The 16,178-nt window shown below is 43.3% G+C and overlaps 1 protein-coding gene across 1 annotated transcript in view; it reads right to left on the bottom strand.

Moving 5' to 3' along the window:
* The window catches only part of LOC135560324 (protein sidekick-1-like), a 104,742-nt gene that overhangs the window by 52,133 nt on the left and 36,431 nt on the right, over positions 1-16,178 (bottom strand). The window contains exons 2-4 of the mRNA XM_065002188.1: positions 12,645-12,793; positions 4,916-5,022; positions 3,790-3,937 (exon numbers count right to left, since the gene is read on the bottom strand). Of these exons, the coding sequence (XP_064858260.1) occupies positions 3,790-3,937; positions 4,916-5,022; positions 12,645-12,793 (404 nt within the window). The remainder of the gene's footprint in view (positions 1-3,789; positions 3,938-4,915; positions 5,023-12,644; positions 12,794-16,178) is intronic.

The raw sequence follows: 16,178 nt of genomic DNA, 5'->3' as shown, positions 1-16,178 counted from the left end.
GTTATTTGTTTTGACAGAGTGAAGGTTTATATAATTCTACATAGTTATTTGTTTTGATAGAGTGAAGGATGTGTTTAATATAATTCTACAAAGTCCAAGAAAAAAACGTAAGTCTATTTTAATTTCCCTTAGAACTAAAACATTACAGTGTAATCCATTTGATCAACTTTATTTGTACAGTTGATTAGCAGTTGTTGTAATGAATAAAGTACCGTCACAGCGGAGGTAAAAGGTTATTAACTATCTAATAAATGATATGCAGCTCAAGGCTCCAGCTAAGCATTTGGTTGGCTGACTTACAAGCTAAGAGCTTCTTGATTACAGCAGAGACAATCAACCCCCTCTAGCTTCTTGATTACAGCAGAGACAATCAACCCCCTCTAGCTTCTTGATTACAGCAGAGACAATCAACCCCCTCTAGCTTCTTGATTACAGCAGAGACAATCAACCCCCTCTAGCTTCTTGATTACAGCAGAGACAATCAACTCCCTCTAGCTTCTTGATTACAGCAGAGACAATCAACTCCCTCTAGCTTCTTGATTACAGCAGAGACAATCAACTCCCTCTAGCTTCTTGAGAGAGACAATCAACTCCAGCAGAGACAATCTAGCTTCTTGATTACAGCAGAGACAATCAACTCCCTCTAGCTTCTTGATTACAGCAGAGACAATCAACCCCCTCTAGCTTCTTGATTACAGCAGAGACAATCAACCCCTCTAGCTTCTTACAGATCAACCCCCTCTAGCATTACAGCAGAGACAATCAACCCCCTCTAGCTTCTTGATTACAGCAGAGACAATCAACTCCCTCTCTTCTTCTTGATTACAGCAGAGACAATCAACCCCCTCTAGCTTCTTGATTACAGCAGAGACAATCAACCCCCTCTAGCTTCTTGATTACAGCAGAGACAATCAACTCCCTCTAGCTTCTTGGTTACAGCAGAGACAATCAACCCCTCTAGCTTCTTGATTACAGCAGAGACAATCAACCCCTCTAGCTTCTTGGTTACAGCAGAGACAATCAACCCCCTCTAGCTTCTTGATTACAGCAGAGACAATCAACTCCCTCTAGCTTCTTGATTACAGCAGAGACAATCAACTCCCTCTAGCTTCTTGATTACAGCAGAGACAATCAACCCCCTCTAGATTCTTGATTACAGCAGAGACAATCAACTCCCTCTAGCTTCTTGATTACAGCAGAGACAACAACTCCCTCTAGCTTCATGAATACAGCAGAGACAATCTTCTTGAATACAGCAGAGACAATCAACTCCCTCTAGCTTCTTGATTACAGCAGAGACAATCAACTCCCTCTAGCTTCTTGATTACAGCAGAGACAATCAACTCCCTCTAGCTTCTTGATTACAGCAGAGACAATCAACTCCCTCCCTTCTTGATACAGCTTCTTGATTACAGCAGAGACAATCAACTCCCTCTAGCTTCTTGATTACAGCAGAGACAATCAACTCCCTCTAGCTTCTTGAATACAGCAGAGACAATCAACTCCCTCTAGCTTCTTGAATACAGCAGAGACAATCAACTCCCTCTAGCTTCTTGAATACAGCAGAGACAATCAACTCCCTCTAGCTTCTTGGTTACAGCAGAGACAATCAACCCCCTCTAGCTTCTTGATTACAGCAGAGACAATCAACTCCCTCTAGCTTCTTGAATACAGCAGAGACAATCAACCCCCTCTAGCTTCTTGATTACAGCAGAGACAATCAACTCCCTCTAGCTTCTTGATTACAGCAGAGACAATCAACTCCCTCTAGCTTCTTGATTACAGCAGAGACAATCAACTCCCTCTAGCTTCTTGAATACAGCAGAGACAATCAACTCCCTCTAGCTTCTTGAATACAGCAGAGACAATCAACTCCCTCTAGCTTCTTGATGAATACAGCAGAGACAATCAACTCCCTCTAGAGACAATCAACTCTTGATTACAGCAGAGACAATCAACCCCCTCTAGATTCTTGATTACAGCAGAGACAATCAACTCCCCTCCCTCTAGCTTCTTGATTACAGCAGAGACAATCAACAATCCCTCTAGCTTCTTGATTACAGCAGAGACAATCAACTCCCTCTAGCTTCTTGAATACAGCAGAGACAATCAACTCCCTTGAATACTAGCTTCCCCTGAATACAGCAGAGACAATCAACTCCCTCTAGCTTCTTGAATACAGCAGAGACAATCAACTCCCTAGCTTCTTGAATACAGCAGAGACAATCAACTCCTTAGCTTCTTGAATACAGCAGAGACAATCAACTCCCTCTAGCTTCTTGAATACAGCAGAGACAATCAACTCCCCTCTAGCTTGATTACAGCAGAGACAATCAACTCCCTCTAGCTTCTTGAATACAGCAGAGACAATCAACCCCCTCTAGCTTCTTGATTACAGCAGAGACAATCATCTCCCTCTAGCTTCTTGAATACGGCAGACACAACAACTCCCTCTAGCTTCATGAATACAGCAGAGACAATCAACTCCCTCTAGCTTCTTGAATACAGCAGAGACAATCAACTCCCTCTAGCTTCTTGAATACAGCAGAGACAATCAACCCCCTCTAGATTCTTGATTACAGCAGAGACAATCAACTCCCTCTAGATTCTTGATTACAGCAGAGACAATCAACTCCCTCTAGCTTCTTGAATACAGCAGAGACAATCAACTCCCTCTAGCTTCTTGATTACAGCAGAGACAATCAACTCCCTCTAGCTTCTTGATTACAGCAGAGACAATCAACTCCCTCTAGCTTCTTGAATACAGCAGAGACAATCAACTCCCCCCTCTAGCTTCTTGATCAACCCCTAGCAGCAGAGACAATCAACTCCCTCTAGCTTCTTGATTACAGCAGAGACAATCAACTCCCTCTAGCTTCTTGATTACAGCAGAGACAATCAACTCCCTCTAGCTTCTTGATTACAGCAGAGACCATCAACTCCCTCTAGCTTCTTGATTACAGCAGAGACAATCAACTCCCTCTATCTTCTTGATTACAGCATCAGCATCAACTCCCTTCTGGTGCGAGTTGCCTTTTGAGATAGTAGTATAACTGTATGAACTGGGTTGTCTGGCCTTGCAATGAAGTTATGTTGGCTTGCGCCTGTTAGAATGTGGATACGGCCCAAACCCCTGCCACTGACAAGATGTTACTGAATCACATTCAGACCAAAGAAACGTCTGTTACATCCACTGTGTTTCAACCTCTGCAGGAGGTTTGACCCCAACCACTCCCTGCAGGAGGTTTGACCCCAACCACTCCCTGCAGGAGGTTTGACCCTGCCCCAACCACTCTCTGCAGGAGATTTGACCCCAACCACTCTGGTGCAGGAGGTTTGAGATAGTAACCACTCCCTGCAGGAGGTTTGACCCCAACCACTCCCTGCAGGAGGTTTGACCCCAACCACTCCCTGCAGGAGGTTTGACCCCAACCACTCCCTGCAGGAGGTTTTGCCCCAACCACTCCCTGCAGGAGGTTTGACCCCAACCACTCCCTGCAGGAGGTCTGACCCCAACCACTCCCTGCAGGAGGTTTGACCCCAACCACTCCCTGCAGGAGGTTTGACCACAACCACTCCCTGCAGGAGGTTTTGACCCCAACTACTCCCTGCAGGAGGTTTGACCCCAACCACTCCCTGCAGGAGGTTTGACCCCAACCACAAAGTGTTGACCTCTGATTCTTCACCGAGTGAGTTATTTGTTTTTTAACCTGACTAACATGGTGAATAGAAAATGTTGACCATTATTTGAGCATTAACTAGAACATTGCGGTTAGCAGCAGTACTCACACTCTGTTGCTGGGGATTATCTTGTGACCGTCTCTGTACCAGGTGACCTGCGGTCGAGGGAAGCAGCTGACGGCTGGAGTGTTCAGGACCGCAGCTCCACCAACACTGACCGTACCACGCTGCTCTTCACCAGAGAAGTTACCCAGGACTACAGAGAGAGAGAACGAGGGACATTAGGGAGAGAAAGAGAGTGAAAGAGAGAGGGAGGGAGATAATGAGAGGGAGATGGAGAGTGAGAGAGAGAGAGAGGGAGATAATGAGAGGGAGATGGAGAGTGAGAGAGAGAGAGAGAGGGAGGGAGATAATGAGAGGGAGATGGAGAGTGAGAGAGAGAGAGAGGGAGGGAGATAATGAGAGGGAGATGGAGAAAGAGCGAGATAAAGAGAGGGAAATGGGGAGAGAGGGAGGGAGTGAGAGAGAGAGAGGGAGAGAGAGGGAGATAATGAGAGGGAGATGGAGAGTGAGAGAGAGAGAGGGAGGGAGATAATGAGAGGGAGATGGAGAAAGAGAGAGATAAAGAGAGGGAAATGGGGAGAGAGGGAGGGAGTGAGAGAGAAAGAGAGAGGGAGAGAGAGGGAGATAATGAGAGGGAGATGGAGAGTGAGAGAGAGAGAGGAGGGGAGATAATGAGAGGGAGATGGAGAAAGAGAGAGACAAAGAGAGGGGGAGATGGGGAGAGTGAGAGAGAGAGAGGGAGGAGAGAGATGGAGATAATGAGAGGGAGATGGGAGGGAGAGATGAGAGAGAGAGAGGGAGAGGGGAGATAATGAGAGGGAGATGGGGAGGGAGAGAGAGAGAGGGAGATGGAGAGTGTGAGAGAGAGAGGGAGGGAGATAATGAGAAGGAGATGGAGAAAGAGAGAGATAAAGAGAGGGAGATGGGGAGAGAGGGAGGGAGAGAGAGAGAGAGAGGGAGAGGGAGAGAGACACAGAAAGAGAGAGGGAGAGAGACACAGAGAGAGAGAGATAAAGCGAGAGGGATAAAAGAGAGAGAGATAGAGAGAGAGAGAGAGAGAGAGAGGGAGAGAGGTAAAGAGAGGGAGTGATAAAGAGAGAGAGATATAAAGAGAGAGAGAGATAAAGAGAGAGAGAGAGAAAAAGAGAGAGAGAGGTGTGTGTGTACTTACAGGCGACCTGCACCTCAGCTCTCCTCTGTAACAGGGCTCCCATCCTGTTCCTGACCACACACTGATACAACCCAGCATCCGACCTCTGGACCTCTGGGATAACATACCTAGAGAGAGAGAGGACTGGGTGAAACACCACAGTGTCATTACCTCTGGGATAACCTACCTAGAGAGAGAGAGGACTGGGTGAAACACCACAGTGTGTCATTACCTCTGGGATAACATACCTAGAGAGAGAAAGGACTGGGTGAAACACCACAGTGTCATTACCTCTGGGATAACATACCTAGAGAGAGAGAGGACTGGGTGAAACACCACAGTGTGTCATTACCTCTGGGATAACATACCTAGAGAGAGAGGACTGGGTGAAACACCACAGTGTCATTACCTCTGGGATAACATACCTAGAGAGAGAGAACTGGGTGAAACACCACAGTGTGTCATTACCTCTGGGATAACATACCTAGAGAGAGAGAGGACTGGGTGAAACACCACAGTGTGTCATTACCTCTGGGATAACATACCTAGAGAGAGAGAGGACTGGGTGAAACACCACAGTGTGTCATTACCTCTGGGATAACATACCTAGAGAGACAGAGGACTGGGTGAAACACCACAGTGTCATTACCTCTGGGATAACATACCTAGAGAGAGAGAGAGGACTGGGTGAAACACCATAGTGTCATTACCTCTGGGATAACATACCTAGAGAGAGAGAGGACTGGGTGAAACACCACAGTGTGTCATTACCTCTGGGATAACATACCTAGAGAGAGAGAGGACTGGGTGAAACACCACAGTGTCATTACCTCTGGGATAACATACCTAGAGAGAGAGAGGACTGGGTGAAACACCACAGTGTCATTACCTCTGGGATAACATACCTAGAGAGAGAGAGGACTGGGTGAAACACCACAGTGTCATTACCTCTGGGATAACATACCTAGAGAGAGAGGACTGGGTGAAACACCACAGTGTCATTACCTCTGGGATAACATACCTAGAGAGAGAGAGGACTGGGTGAAACACCACAGGTGTCATTACCTCTGGGATAACATACCTAGAGAGAGAGGGACTGGGTGAAACACCACAGTGTCATTACCTCTGGGATAACATACCTAGAGAGAGAGGACTGGGTGAAACACCACAGTGTCATTACCTCTGGGATAACATACCTAGAGAGAGAGAGGACTGGGTGAAACACCACAGTGTGTCATTACCTCTGGGATAACATACCTAGAGAGAGAGAGGACTGGGTGAAACACCACAGTGTGTCATTACCTCTGGGATAACATACCATGTTTCCCATGCCAATAAAGCCCTTGAATTGAATGGAATTGAATTGAGAGAGAGAGAAAAATGGGTGAAACAGACTGGAAGGATGATGTGACCTTGGAGGAGACAGACACGGAGAGAAAGAGAAAGAGAAGAGAGGAAGAGGAGAGAGGAAGAGGAGAGAATGTGTGAACTGTACTCCTAAAGAGAGACAGATGGGGAGGCGGAGGTGTGTACGTGTGTGTGTGTCTACTGCCCGATGCCAGGTTGCCCATTAAAACCCCATTACACCCAACCTGGATGAAACACAAAACACACACCAACAAACACACACACACACACCAACAAACACACACACCAACAAACACACACACACACACACACACCAACAAACACACACACCCACAAACACACACACACACACACACCAACAAACACACACACCAACAAACACACACACACACACACACACCAACAAACACACACACCAACAAACACACACACACACACACACCCAACAAACACACACACCAACAAACACACACACACCAACAAACACACACACAAACACACCAACAAACACACACACACCAACAAACACACACACAACAAACACACACACACACACACACAACAAACAACACACACACACACACACACACAAACACACAAAACAAACACACACACCAAACACACACCAACAAACACACACCACAACACACACCAACAAACACACACACACACACACACACACAACAAACACACACACACACACACACACACACAACAAACACACACACACACACACACACACACCAACAAAAACACACACACACACACACACCAACAAACACACACACACACAAACAACAAACACACACACAAAACAAACACACAAACACACACACACAAACACACACACACACACACCAACAAACACACACACACACCAACAAACACACACACCAACAAACACACACACACACACACAACAAACACACACACACACACACACACACCAACAAACACACACACACACACACACAAACAAACACACACACACACACCAACAAACACACACACACCAACAAACACACACACACACACACAACAAACACACACACACACACACACAACAAACACACACACACCAACAAACACACACACCAACAAACACACACACCAACAAACACACACACCAACAAACACACACACCAACAAACACACACACAACAAACACACACACACACACACACACACACACACACACACACACACACACAAACAAACACACAACAAACACACAAACACACACACACACACACAACAAACACACACACACACAACAAACACACACACACACACACAACAAACACACACACACACAACAAACAAACACACACACACACCACAAACACACACACAACAAACACACACACACACAACAAACACACACACACCACAAACACACACACACACACACACACAACAAACACACACACACACACACCAACAAACACACACACACCAACAAACACACACACAACAAACACTCAAACAAACAAACACACACAAACACACACACACACACACCAACAAACACACACACACACCAACAAACACATACAAACAAACACTCACAAACAAACACACACAACAAACACACACAAACGGCAACAACAACACCAGCCCCTGACCCACATCTCACTGTTATTGTTGTCCCTAGCCAGACACACACACACACACACACACACACACACACACACACACACACACACACACACACACACACACACACACACACACACACACCAATGAACACACACACAAACACACACTTCAGACTGGAGCATCTCTAGAGAAACAGCATTACAACCATTACAACCATTACAATCCTTACAACCATTACAACCATTACAACCATTACAACCATTACAATCATTACAACCATTACAACCATTACACTGCTGTTGAAATGGGCTGTTGTGGCCATACGTTCACACATTGTCAATTCTATCCTAACATTATCTAACTAACTCTATTCTAACATTGTCTAACTAACTCTATTCTAACATTATCTAACTAACTCTATTCTAACATTGTCTAACTAACTCTATTATAACATTGTCTAACTAACTATATCTTAACATTGTCTACTAACTCTATCCTAACATTGTCTACTAACTCTATTCTAACATGATCTAACTAACTCTATCTTAACATTGTCTACTAACTCTATCTTAACATTGTCTACTAACTCTATCTTAACATTGTCTACTAACTCTATCTTAACATTGTCTACTAACTCTATCCTAACATTGTCTAACTAACTCTATCCTAACATTGTCTACTAATTCTATCCTAACATTGTCAATTTAACCCTATTCTAACATTGTCAAACTAACTCTATCCTAACATATCTAACTAACTCTATTCTAACATTGTCAAACTAACTCTATCCTAACATTGTCAAACTAACTCTATCCTAACATTGTCAAACTAACTCTATTCTAACATATCTAACTAACTCTATTCTAACATTGTCAAACTAACGTAGTCATAACATTGTCAAACTAACATAGTCATAACATTGTCAAACTAACGTAGTCATAACATTGTCAAACTAACTCTATCCTAACATATCTAACTAACTCTATTCTAACATTGTCAAACTAACTCTATCCTAACATTGTCAAACTAACTCTATCCTAACATTGTCAAACTAACTCTATCCTAACATATCTAACTAACTCTATTCTAACATTGTCAAACTAACATAGTCATAACATTGTCAAACTAACGTAGTCATAACATTTTGTGATGATAAAACACCCAGCGTCATTGTTTTGTTGTTGTTCTAACGTCCGATGCAGAAAACCACTTATCATCTCAATCAATACATGGCTACAAACTGCTGGGTCATTCCCCCGCAGAAACAGAGAGAAAGGGTGTGTGTGCATTCTCTTTCCATCTCTCGCTCTCTCAAAATCAAATTCAAGCTGCTTTTTGGGCATGAAAAACATTGTGTCAATATTGCCAAAGCAACAATGTATACAGTATACATTGTAACAAAATTATAAATGATAGCAAATAATAATATAAAATGGTAGTGAATAATAATACAAAATTAAATACAAAAATAATAACAATAAAATGGTACCAGTCAATAGTATAATAGTATACAAATTATGGAAAATGAAACTAACTTATAACTAAATAACGGTCATCTTCTTCTTTATATCAGTACTACAACTACAATCATCATTACTATGACTACTACTACCATCACTAAACTGTTATCACTACCATTACCACCCATATTTGGAATGATAAACATCTCTCTCTCTCTCTCTCTGTCTCTCTCTCTGTCTCTCTCTCTCTGTCTCTCTCTCTCTCTCTCTCTCTCTCTATGTGTCTCTCTCTCTCTCCCCCTCTCTGTCTCTCTCTCTGTCTCTCTCTCTCTCTCTCTCTCTATGTGTCTCTCTCTCTCTCTCTCTATGTGTCTCTCTCTCTCCATCTCTCTCTCTCTCCCCATCTCTCTCTCTCACACTCTTCCCTCTCTCCCTTTACTCTTTCTCGCTCTCTCCCTCTTCCCTCTCTCTCCCTCTTCCCTCCCTCTTCTTTCTCTCTCCATCTCTCTCTCTTCATCTCTCCATCTCTCTCTCTCATTGTATGTATGTTCCATACTCTATGGGTGAGTGATGTAAAAAGCAGTAATGTATCACAGCACGGTTGGAGCGAGGGAAGCTTAGTCAACAACACTCAGACCTCGTGGTGGTCCTATCGAACCCCCAGCCCTCCTGTAGTGTAAATGAGAGAGGGAAGCTTAGTCAACAACACCCAGACCTCGTGGTGGTCCTATCGAACCCCCAGCCCTCCTGTAGTGTAAATGAGAGAGGGAAGCTTAGTCAACAACACCCAGACCTCGTGGTGGTCCTATCGAACCCCCAGCCCTCCTGTAGTGTAAATGAGAGAGGGAAGCTTAGTCAACAACACCCAGACCTCGTGGTGGTCCTATCGAACCTCCAGCCCTCCTGTAGTGTAAAAGAGAGAGGGAAGCTTAGTCAACAACACCCAGACCTCGTGGTGGTCCTATCGAACCTCCAGCCCTCCTGTAGTGTAAAAGAGAGAGGGAAGCTTAGTCAACAACACCCAGACCTCGTGGTGGTCCTATCGAACCCCCAGCCCTCCTGTAGTGTAAAAGAGAGAGGGAAGCTTAGTCAACAACACCCAGACCTCGTGGTGGTCCTATCGAACCTCCAGCCCTCCTGTAGTGTAAAAGAGAGAGGGAAGCTTAGTCAACAACACCCAGACCTCGTGGTGGTCCTATCGAACCCCCAGCCCTCCTGTAGTGTAAAAGAGAGAGGGAAGCTTAGTCAACAACACCCAGACCTCGTGGTGGTCCTATCGAACCCCCAGCCCTCCTGTAGTGTAAAAGAGAGGAAGCTTAGTCAACAACACCCAGACCTCGTGGTGGTCCTATCGAACCCCCAGCCCTCATGTAGTGTAAAAGAGAGAGGGAAGCTTAGTCAACAACACCCAGACCTCGTGGTGGTCCTATCGAACCCCCAGCCCTCCTGTAGTGTAAAAGAGAGAGGGAAGCTTAGTCAACAACACCCAGACCTCGTGGTGGTCCTATCGAACCCCCAGCCCTCCTGTAGTGTAAATGAGAGAGGGAAGCTTAGTCAACAACACCCAGACCTCGTGGTGGTCCTATCGAACCCCCAGCCCTCCTGTAGTGTAAACAGAGAGGAAGCTTAGTCAACAACACCCAGACCTCGTGGTGGTCCTATCGAACCCCCAGCCCTCCTGTAGTGTAAAAGAGAGAGGGAAGCTTAGTCAACAACACCCAGACCTCGTGGTGGTCCTATCGAACCCCCAGCCCTCCTGTAGTGTAAATGAGAGAGGGAAGCTTAGTCAACAACACCCAGACCTCGTGGTGGTCCTATCGAACCCCCAGCCCTCCTGTAGTGTAAATGAGAGAGGGAAGCTTAGTCAACAACACCCAGACCTCGTGGTGGTCCTATCGAACCCCCAGCCCTCCTGTAGTGTAAAAGAGAGAGGGAAGCTTAGTCAACAACACCCAGACCTCGTGGTGGTCCTATCGAACCCCCAGCCCTCCTGTAGTGTAAAAGAGTATGAAAAAAAGTATGAAAAAGACCTTGACGGGGAGAGAGAGGTATATTATATATAGGTATATTGTATATAGGTATATTGTATATAGGTATATTATATATAGGTATATTATAAATAGGTATATCTATAGAGAGGTATATTATATATAGGTACATTATGTATAGGTATATTATGTATAGGTATATTATATATAGGTATATTATATATAGGTATATTATATATAGGTATATTATGTATAGGTATATTATGTATAGGTGTATTATGTATAGGTATATTATATATAGGTATATTATGTATAGGTGTATTATATATAGGTATATTATGTATAGGTGTATTATGTATAGGTATATTATGTATAGGTGTATTATATATAGGTATATTATATATAGGTGTATTATATATAGGTATATTATATATAGGTATATTATGTATAGGTATATTATGTATAGGTGTATTATATATAGGTATATTATATATAGGTATATTATATATAGGTGTATTATATATAGGTATATTATATATAGGTATATTATATATAGGTATATTATATGTAGGTATATTATGTACATTATGTATAGGTATATTGTATATAGGTATATTATGTATAGGTATATTATGTATAGGTATATTATATATAGGTATATTATATATAGGTATATTATATATAGGTATATTATATATAGGTACATTATGTACATTATGTATAGGTATATTGTATATAGGTATATTATGTATAGGTATATTATATATAGGTATATTATATATAGGTATATCTATAGATAGAGGTATATTATATATAGGTATATCTATAGAGAGAGGTATATTATATATCGCTATATTTATAGAGACATGTATATATATTTAAGGTATATTTCCGTGTACAGTGGAGAGAAGAAGGTAGAGAGGTACAGTATATTATATAAGGTATATTATATATAGGTATATCTACATCTGTAGTGGAGCGAAGCAGGTAGAGAGGTACAGTATATTATATAAGGTATATTTAAGGTATATTTACGTGTATAGTGGAGAGAAGGAGGTAGATAGGTACAGTATATTATATAAGGTATATATAAAGAGAGAGGTACATTATATAAGGTATATTTAATGAATATTTACGTGTATAGTGGAGAGAAGGAGGTAGATAGGTACAGTATATTATATAAGGTATATATAAAGAGAGGTACATTATATAAGGTATATTTAAGGTATATTTACGTGTATAGTGGAGAGAAGGAGGTAGATAGGTACAGTATATTATATAAGGTATATATAAAGAGAGAGTACATTATATAAGGTATATTTAAGGTATATTTACGTGTATAGTGGAGAGAAGTGTGTGATATCTGTGTTGTTGAGGATCCATCGGTACTGTAGAGGCCAGGAGCCTTCAGCCAGACAGGTCAGTACCAGCCTGTTACCCTCTAGATGGGTCTGGACCTGGCCCGGAGACACGGAAATATGGAGCTACATCTAGAGGAGGAGAAGAGGGGGAGGAGGGGAGACGGGAGGAGAGAAGAGGAGAGAATAAATATTTGATTCAACTTTAATTTATAATAATTTATAATAATAATTTATAATCATTTATAATAAATTATAATCATTTATAAGTCAAAACATGGACATGAAACAGGTTATATGTACAGTGTCTTCAGAAAGCATTCCACCACCTTTTTCCACATTTTGTTGTCTTACACCCTAAAATAAAAATGTCACTCATCTACACACACATCTACTCCTTTAAGTTACGGCTAGCGGAACGTTTCGACGACATCCGGTGAAATTGCGGAGCTGAAATTCAAATGAAATTACTATAAATATTTTACTTTCATGAAATCACAAGTGCAATACATCAAAATAAAGCTTAACGTGTTTTAATCCAGCCGCCGTGTCAGATTGGAAAAAGGCTTTAAGGCGAAAGCAAAGCAAGCGGGGACATCATCATACAAATGCAAAACAAATCATTTTCAACCCGGGAGGTACGACACGAAAGTCCGAAATAACGATATAATTCATGCCTGAAGATCTTCTCCAAAATGTCCCATAAACATCACAAAGGGTCCTTTTGTTCGATTAATTCCGTCGTTAATATCTCCAAAATGTCCATTTATTTGGCGCGTTTGATTTAAAAAAACACTGGTTCCAACTCGCCCAGCATGACTACAAAATACCTAATAAGTTACCTGTAAACGCTGTCCAAACATTTCAAACAACTTTCCTAATCCAACTTTAGGTGTCCTAAAACGTAAATAATCGATAAAATGTAAGACGGAATATACTGTGTTCAATAGCGGATAAAATCAAAGAGGAGCGAGCTTGGCTTGACACTCATTCTGATTAGCCGGACTTCTTCATTACTCAAAAGAAAAACATCAACCAATTTCTAAAGACTGTTGACATCTAGTGGAAGCCCTGGGAACTGCAGCTAGGTGCCTCAGAAATCTAGTTACCAATAGAAACCCAATTGAAAACACAGTGAACTCAATTTTCTTTTTCCTGGATGGTTTGTCCTCGGGGTTTCGCCTGCCAAATAAGTTCTGTTATACTCACAGATTATTTGAACAGTTTTAGAAACTTTAAAGTGTTTTATATCCAAATCTACCAATTATATGCATATCCTAGCTTCTGGACCTGAGTAGCGGGCAGTTTACTTTGGGCTTTTCATATTATCTCTCTTCTATCCAATTTTCTCTGTTTATCTCTCTGTATTTCACTCTCTCTCTCTCTCTCCCCCCCTCTCTCTCTCTATCTGTCCATCTCTCCCTCTCTCTCTCTCTCTTTGTCTGTCCATCTCTCTCTCTCTCTGTCCATCTCTCTCTCTATCTGTCCATCTCTCCCTCTCTCTTTGTCTGTCCATCTCTCTCTCCCCCTCTCTCTCTCTATCTGTCCATCTCTCCTCTCTCTCTCTCTCTTTGTCTGTCCACACTCTCTCTCTCTCTCTCTCTCTGTGTCAATCTCTCTCTCTCTCTCTCTCTCTCTCTCTCTCTCTGTGTCAATCTCTCTCTCTCTCTCTCTCTCTCTCTCTCTATCTGTCCATCTCTCTCTTTCTCTCTCTCTTAGTCTGTCCATCTTTCTCTATTTAAGTCTCTCTCTCTCTGCCTCTCTCTATCTGTCCATCTCTCTCTCATCTCTCCCCCCCTCTCTCTCGCTCTCTCTCTATCTGTCCATCTCTCCCTCTCTCTCTCTCTCTCTTTGTCTGTCCATCTCTCTCTCTCTCTTCCCCTCTCTCTCTCTCTCTCTCTCTCTCTGTGTCCATCTCTCTCTCTCTCTCTCTCTCTCTATCTGTCCATCTCTCTCTCATCTCTCTCTCATCGTCTGTCCATCTCTCGCTCTCTCTCTCTCTCTCTCTCTCTCTCTCCCCCCCTCTCTCTCTCTTTCTGTCCATCTCTCTCTCTCCTTATCTCTCTATCTGTCCATCTCTCTCTCTCCCCCCTCTCTCTCTATATCTGTCCATCTCTCCCTCTCTCTTTGTCTGTCCATCTCTCTCTCCCCCCTCTCTCTCTATCTGTCCATCTCTCCCTCTCTCTCTCTGTGTGTCAATCTCTCTCTCTCTCTATCTGTCCATCTCTCTCTTTCTCTCTCTCTTAGTCTGTCCATCTTTCTCTATTTAAGTCTCTCTCTCTCTGCCACTCTCTATCTGTCCATCTCTCTCTCATCTCTCCCCCTCTCTCTCGCTCTCTCTCTATCTGTCCATCTCTCCCTCTCTCTCTCTCTTCTTTGTCTGTCCATCTCTCTCTCTCTCTCCCTCTCTCTCTCTCTCTCTCTCTCTCTCTGTGTCCATCTCTCTCTCTCTATCTGTCCATCTCTCTCTCATCTCTCTCTCATCGTCTGTCCATCTCTCTCTCTCTCTCTCTCTCTCTCCCCCCTCCCCTCTCTCTCTCTCTCTATCTGTCCATCTCTATCTCTCCTTATCTCTCTATCTGTCCATCTCTCTCTCTCTCTATCTGTCCATCTCTCTCTCTCTCTCTACCTGTCCATCTCTCTCTCAAGTCAAGGCCGTGGTTGAAGGAAGAGAGAGGAGAGAGATCATCCTCCAACAGTGACAGGACACACAGAGCGTACAGCTTCTCCCCCAGGCCGGTCTCAAAGAGCTGCTTAGGCAGATTCAAGAGGAGGAATTCCATTTGCACGATAGATAGAGAGAGTGAAGAGAGTGAAGAGGGGGGTGAGAGAGTAGAGAAGAGCAGGGCTCTATCTCTCTCTTTCTTCATCTCTCCCTCTCTCTGCTCCATCCCTCTCTCCCTCTTTCTTTGCCATCTTTCTCCTCTCTCTCTCTCTCTCTCCCGCTCTCCCTCTCTCTATCTCTCACTCTCTCTAGTTCTCCCTCTATCTCTTTCTTCCTCTCTTCCTCTCTCTCTCTCTCTCTCTCCCTCTCTCTCTCTCTCTCTCTCTCGTTCTCCCTCTCTCTCTCCCTATGTCCTTTCACCGCACTCAGAAGTTCAACCCAAACTTATAGCAGACAGAATATGAGTGTGACACTAGACTGAGCGTGAGAGTGTGATTTACTCGCTCCCTCCGAAGTTGTGTGTGTGTGTGTGTAGGGGAGATCAGAGTTAGGGACAACAGCTCCTGAAAAATCACTCTATCTTGGTTGAGCTGTGAGAGGTTCTGACAAGGCAGCCTTTCATATGAATCCTGATAGGACAATCACACACACACACACACACACACACACACACACACACACACACACACACACACACACACACACACACACACACACACACACACACACACACACACACACACACACACACATCCCTTCCCCATCCCCCCACACACACCAACCCCCACATTTTCAGGAGAGGTCTCTGTCTGTCTGCCTGTCTGTCTGTCTGTCTGTCTGTCTGTC

Source organism: Oncorhynchus nerka, linkage group LG15, assembly GCF_034236695.1.
Source record: "Oncorhynchus nerka isolate Pitt River linkage group LG15, Oner_Uvic_2.0, whole genome shotgun sequence".
NCBI lineage: Eukaryota > Metazoa > Chordata > Actinopteri > Salmoniformes > Salmonidae > Oncorhynchus > Oncorhynchus nerka.
Note: the sequence above shows the minus strand (reverse complement) of the source record. Positions and strands in the feature narration are given on the sequence as shown.